The sequence below is a fragment of the Solanum stenotomum genome, chromosome 5, assembly GCF_019186545.1.
Source record: "Solanum stenotomum isolate F172 chromosome 5, ASM1918654v1, whole genome shotgun sequence".
Taxonomy (NCBI): domain Eukaryota; kingdom Viridiplantae; phylum Streptophyta; class Magnoliopsida; order Solanales; family Solanaceae; genus Solanum; species Solanum stenotomum.
Window position 1 is genome coordinate 7099311 of NC_064286.1, and position 7647 is coordinate 7106957.

The window sequence follows — 7647 nt, forward strand, 5'->3', positions numbered from 1 at the left end:
ACCCAAAAAATTTGAAATTCACCAATGAAAAACATTCCAAAAACAGAGTTGAACTCAATCTTAAATCACCATCTTATCAAAAACCTTGAACCTTACAAAACCTTCAAAGTTGGAATCAAAACCAATAACTAATCATTAAAATCATGAAATAATTAGTGAGTAAAAGAGATGGAAAGTTAATAATCGTTATCCAATCGAAGAATTTCGTAAATGCAATTTGAAATCTCCTCAATCTCTCAATATACAAAAATGGTGAAATGGGGTTGAAACCTCGATTTTGGAAAAACACATATTGTTCACATCTCAAATCCTCATCGCAATCACGATCCCAAGCCACGCTATCTCGATGAGTAAGCCAATCAACTCATTATGTTGACCACATGCGATTGCGACTCGACCTCACACAGTCTTAATGACCTGGAAACTAATCATATGTCATTGCAACAAGACATAATCCCATGCGATCGCGAGAGAGGGTATCGCGATCGCGATGAACAAACTAACAGGCACCCGACTCAGCAAACCAGCAATTCACACAAGACATAAAATCCCCAAATGGACCCTCGGGATTCATTCGAAATTCTGAATACACAAACCAAATATGCTACCCAACTAAACTCGATGTTTCAAACTCAATGGAACTATCAAAATACAGATCGAGGTCTCCTTTACCTAAAATTCGTGAAAATCACAATAAATTAACTTAACGCATAAAAGTATCAAATTACCCCTAAAACATCTAAAAAATCAACCAAGACCTCACTTGGACCTAAAATATTCCCCCTGAATCCAATGAAACCCTCAAAAATTTGATCCGAACATCCGAACTCTGAATGTTGACCAAAGTCAACTCAAGGTCTAAATTCATTTAAACTTCCAGCTCAAGGCCTCAATTCACGAAACAACTCTGAATCAAAAAATGACAACATTCCTAGACCAAATTCCACATTTTAGAGCTGATGGAACTGACAGAATTCTATTCCGAGACTCGAAACTCTGGTTGTTACCAAAAACCACTTTAAACCTTTCAAAACTCAACTTCCAGAAATCACAACATTTAAATCAAATTTCAAAACCTACTTCGCAAACTGGTCAAACATGACTCAGGACAACTATCGATGCTTTTACAAAAATTTCCAAAAATGACCTTTCCGGATCATTACATCAATCGACTTGAAGGCGACATAAACACAATAGAGAATTATAAACTCAAAAAGATAAAACAATTTTTTATCTTTACATAAATATTCAAATATCATCTTTTCCTTTACATTCTTGACTACATTATTTAATTACATCAAAAAGAAAAATAACAGCATGAAGTAAAAGAATTATTTACATCACCATGCATTTTCTTCAAACAAAATTAATTCATGTGTCATCTTTAGACATCTACTTGTTTCCTCACAGCAATAGGAATTCTAACAAAATGCTTTCCATCATTCCATGCCAAACTTCCAAAGGTAAATTTACTCATTCTTTGATGAGTAGATGTGATTTTTACCTCAAATGAAATTTTCTTTGTTTTCGAATTGAACTTCACAATATGTGGACTTACTTTAACTACAGTATTTCTCGGAGGTTTAATCACTACTTTGTATATCGCGTTGACATTTCCAACATTCGTAACAATTCTTTTGATAGTAACTGAATTTTTAAGATTTGGAATAGATATTGAAGGGAGATTTAAATCCAACCTAGATGGTACTTTATTAGGACATATAATGCCTGATGAAGTTGAATTTTTAGTTTTGGAAAAAAGTGTAGTTGCATTTTGCATCTTATCATTACTATATCCTAAACTACAAAGATAATTCAAATAATCATTTTTATCCATATCATAAACTAATCCAGGATCTGTTGCTCCATTTGGATTACAAATTCCACCTCCAAAATCAAATGGATCAGCAATTTTATCTCCTGCTCCTTCTGAATATATTTCAGATCTATATGTGTCCTCATTCCATGCTACACAAATTTTAAAAAAATTATTGATAATGTAAATAAAAAATAGCATAGGAAAAAAGGATAAATATACCTTCGAGTTATTGTAAATGGTATACAGATATCCTATGTCATACTTTTGGGACATTGGTGTCCCTGCCCTCCAAAAACTAGAACATATATGCCCTTCACTCTAAGGGAAGACAAAATAGGGACACATGGCACAATTTTATCCGTCGATCCGATATTTAATGAATGTCGGGTCAGTGGATAGGATTATGACAAGTGTATGTCCGTTAGTAAAAAGGGTATATATGCTCTAGTTTTTGGATGGCAGGGGCACCAATATCCCAAAAATATGACGGAGGGTATCTGCATACCATTTACGATAGTTCGGGATATATTCATCCTTTTTCCCAATAACATTATAAGTTAAAATAACTTTCTTGCAAGTAATTTTACACCATTAGGTAAATTGACCTATATAAGTGTTTAATGTTGTTAGTAGTTCTGGAGTTTTTTCAATACTTCTTTCTAATTACCTGTAGTTACGAGTGCGGATTTGATAGCAGCAGGAGACCAATCAGGATGTGCAACTTTAAGGAGTGCAACAATTCCTGAAACATGAGGAGCTGCCATGGATGTTCCTGACATGAGTTGGAATCCATGGTCTCCTTTTTGAGGACGAACCGCGGCAAGTATATTTACACCAGGAGCTGCAATATCGGGCTACAACGATATTTGTGTAGTTAGTAGTTAATTGACATTAGATCCAATGTCGTTATAGGTTTCAAGGACATTTACAGAGAGAGTTAATTGTCATTAAAAGAACATATTTAGCAGTAATTAAGGTGTTATCGTTAATTACTTGATGCTAAAGAGAATTTTCGATGTAGTGTGAGTTTAAGAAAGAAGAGACTTTTAAATTTTGTGATCTTAAATTAAAAATTTGATAATGTAGATAGATGTATATTTACCTTCAAAATTTCTGGGGCAAAGGCATTTGGGCCTCTGGATGAGAACTTAGGCACTTTTAGGACTACTTCTTGGCCCTCAAGTATTTCAGATCGACCCAATTTAATCATAGGATCCTGGTTACTGTTTCAAATTGATTAACAACAAATTAATGTGCACTGATATAAAAAAGTATAATACATAAATATGCCCTTTAATTTAACCTTAGCTGATATTTGTCTTCCAACTTTGGTTCTGCACAAATAAGCATTTAAACTTATATAGAGTTGAACAAACATACACAACACACATCATACAGCTTGACATTCTACGCTACATTGTATGTGGCGTTCTACATGGATTGTACCATGTAAGACGTGTGTTTCTACTTGTTCAACTTTATACAAATTTAAGGACACTCAAAAGTTGGAAAGTATAGATACCAATCGTGACCAAGTTAAAGGGATGACATATGATTTTATAAAAATAGAAAGAGTAAGAGAAATATATGCTTACTTTGATTTAGATCGTTGAAAATAGTCATATATTTGATTTCCTTGCTCCAAATCAACATAAACATTTGGTATAGGGATACCAAAAAGCTGATTGTAGTCAGTAATTTCATCAAAAGGGGGAATAGAAACAATGATAGCCAAAACCCCACTAGTCTTTAGATTTATCAAAGACGCAAGTATATCATCTGCTTGTTGAAAGAAAACCAATAGAACTTTTCCTTTCACTTCATTAGCAATAAATTTAACTTGTTCACCCCTACAAATGAAAGATATAAATATTAACAAAGTTATTATGTCATATAACTTGTAAATTTATATTGGATGATACAATATATATATATTTCACTTACTTTGTTATATTATGAAAAGTTATCAAAGGACCAAAGATTTGCTCCCTAAAAAGTCCATCACCCTACAAGAAAAGAACAAACTTAATTTAAATTGCCACTAGGAGTTGAACAAGTATACACACGTATCCTACGTGACATAATATATGTAGGATGTAAATTGTCACGTCGGATAAGTGTGTGTACTTGTTTAACTTATGCACATCCAAAATTAGAGGGCGTAGATGACAGCTGACGCTTACTAGTATTGTGTTGTTGTTTCCAAGTGTTAAAGGAGTGACAATTTGTCTATCGGAATTGCTAGCAGCAACAGTTATAACCCATGGAGCAGTATTACTAATTGTGTTAGAGTCAGGTCCACTATTTCCACCAGCAGCAATGACAGATATGCCATGAGATACTGCATGATAAGATCCAATCCCCAAAACACTTTCTTCATTAACTTCAGCAATGTTTATAAAAATATCACCAATAGATGCTGATATTATGTCAACTCCATCTTTTATAGCATCATCAACACCAGCAAGAATATCAGCACCACTACAATAAACTGCCATCATTTCTTTCCAACATATCTATTCAAAATATAATTAAATCAAAACAACATATTAGTCTGATGGTATAATGCATAAACGTGCCCTGGCCTAATGATCTGGTATCTACACCCTTCAATTTTGGGTGTATACAAGTAGACACTTACACAATTATATAAGGGAAAAAGGATAAATATACCCCCGAACTATCGTAATTGGTATGCAGATACCCTCCGTCATACTATTTGGACATTGATGCCCCTGCCGTCTAAACACTAGAGCATATATGCTCTGCATTCTAACGGAAGACTAAATAGGGACACGTAGCACAATCTTATCCGTTGATCCGATATTTAATCGGCGGATAAGATTATGACACGTGTATGTCCATTAGTATAAAGGGTATATATGCTCTAGTTTTTTAACGGCAAGGGCACCAATGTCCCAAAAGTATGACGAAGGGTATCTGCATACCATTTACGATAGTTCAGGGGGTGTATATATCCTTTTTCCCATTATATAAAGTTAAATAAGTAGACACATGATGCATCCTAAGTAGCATATAATACACTTAGGATGCCATGCATTTAGGATGCTACGTAGGACTCATGTGTCTACTTATTCAATTTCATGCAAGTCTAAGTACTGCCTACTTGTGTATGCACACATAAAGCTAGAGGGCATAGATAATAGTTGGATGCCAAGTTAACAGTCATATTTATGTATTATCCATACAAAATAACCAAAACAACGTAACATGACAATACATAAATGTGCCCTTGACAACTATGCCCTCCAACTTTGAGTGACACAATTAGACACTTAAACTTGTATAGAGTTGAATAAGTAAACACACACTTCCTACGAGGCATCCTACATGTATTATGCCATGTAGGATGTGTGTGTCTACTTGTTCAATTTTATACAAGTTTAAGTGTCTACTTATGCATACACACACATAGTTGGAGTATATAGATATCAGATGAGGTCAAGTTAAAATAAACGCTATAATAATGCCTTATAAATAGCTAATCGTGCAAGTGGTGCTCCTCCTCTTATTGTTCCCATGTTAAGACCATAGTATTGTAAATTATTAACATAAGAACCAGCAGCTGTAGAAGCACAATGAGAACCATGTCCACTTGCATCTACTGCTGATAAATTATAAGTTTTATCAATAATACTTTGACTTAGTCCCTTTTCTTCCATAAATCCTTTTATGTACCAACGAGCACCAATTATTTTTTTGTTACAATGTATTGTGGCATTGAAATTTGCTTCAGATTTACAAATTCCTTTCCATCGAGATGGAATTGGACCCATCCCATTATCATTAAAAGCTTCCGATTCTCCTGATATACCTGCATAATATATAAATGTGTCCTTTAACATCCAGGCACATATAGTTGCGTAAAAAAAAAACTAAGTAAAAATAAAATTAAACCTGAATCTAAAACGCCAATAATCATTCCATCACCCTGATTTGTTTTGTTGAGAAGATTGTTGGGAGAATTTCTAGAAAGACCCAAAAAATCCCAACTCCTTGACGTATGAGTCGTATAAAGAGGATTTTTTATAACTCGAACCACGTCAGGTAATTCTGAAATGCAATAAAAACACGTATATCAAGAAAGTTATTTTCTTTTATAAATTTTATGTTGTGTTAGTATATGAGGTACAAATGCATGATAGTAAATAAATACCTCCAATTTGTTTGGCTTGAGAATTAGTGAGCTTAGCAGCAAATCCAGAAAAACCATGTCTATAACTATACATCATCATTTTTTTGGCTTCTTCCTTACTACATGACGACGATACACATCATGTTACAATGAAAAGGAAGAAGAACTTCAGGTCTACAAGGTGTAAACAGTAGGAAATAGCAGCTATAAATTGCTACAAAAAATCTGAAAGTGAAGAAGAAGGCTTAAGTTTTCTTGAGTTCAAATTTTTTCACTAGATATTTCATTACAAATGGTGTATTTATAGATAAAGTGTGAGAATTACAACCACATAATAAGCAAAATATCTCACACCAAACTATGTACCTATGTGGCTCACTAACCACCACTCATTTTAAATCAAGACTAACATATCTACTACAAAATATCTCCAACCCAGGAGTTTCTAGACAATTCTTACTTTTCTAACATATCTATTACAAAATATCTCCAACCTAGGAGTTTCTAGACAAATCTTACTTTTCTAACATAGCTAATACAAAATATCTTCAATCTAGGAGTTTCTAGACAAATCTTAATTTTCTAACACTCCTCCTTAAGATTTTTCATTGAAACTCCTTGCAACAACCTTTGAAACTCAAACTTCTTAGTGGAAAGAGCCTTGGTCAGACTATCGGCCTGCTGATCTTTACTGATGCAATGCACCAACTTAACTTCACCATTCTTCTCGGCATCTCTTAAAGCATGAAACCTTATGTTGATATGCTTTGTTCTTCCATGCTGCCCCGGATTTTCAGCCATCGCAATGGCTGATTTATTGTCCACATAGATCAGTGTTGGGTTTTTTGGCAACAAATTCAATTCCAACAAGATCTTTCTTAACCAAATTGCTTGATTTGTAGCAGATGCAACACCCACATACTCAGCTTCTGCTGAAGATTGTGCTACAATATCTTGCTTCTTTGTGCTCCAAGAAAAAATGCCTAAACCAAACGAAAAACAGTAACCAGAAGTGCTTTTGTAATCATCCAAGCATCCACCCCAATCACTATCTGAATAGCCAATAAGAGCTCCATTCTCCACATTTCTATACCAGATTCCATAATTAATCGTTCCTCTAATGTACCCTAACACCCTTTTATCGGCTCCAAAATGCTTAGTGCTGGGACTTTGCATATATTGAGATAACAAACTGATAACGAACATTATGTCTGGCCTAGAAGCTGTTAGATACAATAGACTTCCAATTAGACTTCTATAAACTTTTGGATCTGCCCTCTCTTCGCCATCATCCTTCGTTAATTTTTCATTCACAACAAGTGGAGTTATAACAGCTTTGCGTTTATCAAGCTTGAACCTTTTTAACAGATTCAAGGCATACCTCTTTTGGGACAAGAAAATTCCTTCAAAAGATTGAGATATCTCCATTCCCAGGAAAAACTTCATTTCTCCTAGATCGGACATCTAAAAAACTTTTAGCATTTTATTTTTAACTTCTTGAACCACAAAAGGATTTTCACCTATAATCATCAAATCATCGACATAAACTGATATCATAATCAACATCTCATCCGCTTGCCTTTTGAAGTACAAAGTAGGCTCATTTAGGCTTTTGTTGAAGCTTGAGACAACAAATGAGAATCCAACCTACTATACTAAGCTCTTGGGGCTT

At 34.3% G+C, this 7647-nt stretch overlaps 2 protein-coding genes across 2 annotated transcripts; both read right to left on the reverse strand.

The window, feature by feature from the left end:
* Positions 1–1384: 1384 nt before the first annotated feature.
* Positions 1385–4317, reverse strand: LOC125865523 (subtilisin-like protease SBT3.8). The gene is made up of 6 exons (XM_049545719.1): positions 4003–4317; positions 3764–3825; positions 3415–3669; positions 2922–3042; positions 2487–2673; positions 1385–1968 (listed from the first exon to the last, which is right to left on the reverse strand). Exons 1-6 carry the CDS (start codon positions 4315–4317, stop codon positions 1385–1387), a joined length of 1524 nt encoding a protein of 507 aa, XP_049401676.1.
* A 981-nt stretch (positions 4318–5298) lies between these two features.
* Positions 5299–6075, reverse strand: LOC125865524 (subtilisin-like protease SBT3.9). Its single transcript, XM_049545720.1, has 3 exons — positions 5997–6075; positions 5738–5893; positions 5299–5654 (listed from the first exon to the last, which is right to left on the reverse strand). Exons 1-3 carry the CDS (start codon positions 6073–6075, stop codon positions 5299–5301), a joined length of 591 nt encoding a protein of 196 aa, XP_049401677.1.
* Positions 6076–7647: the final 1572 nt, after the last annotated feature.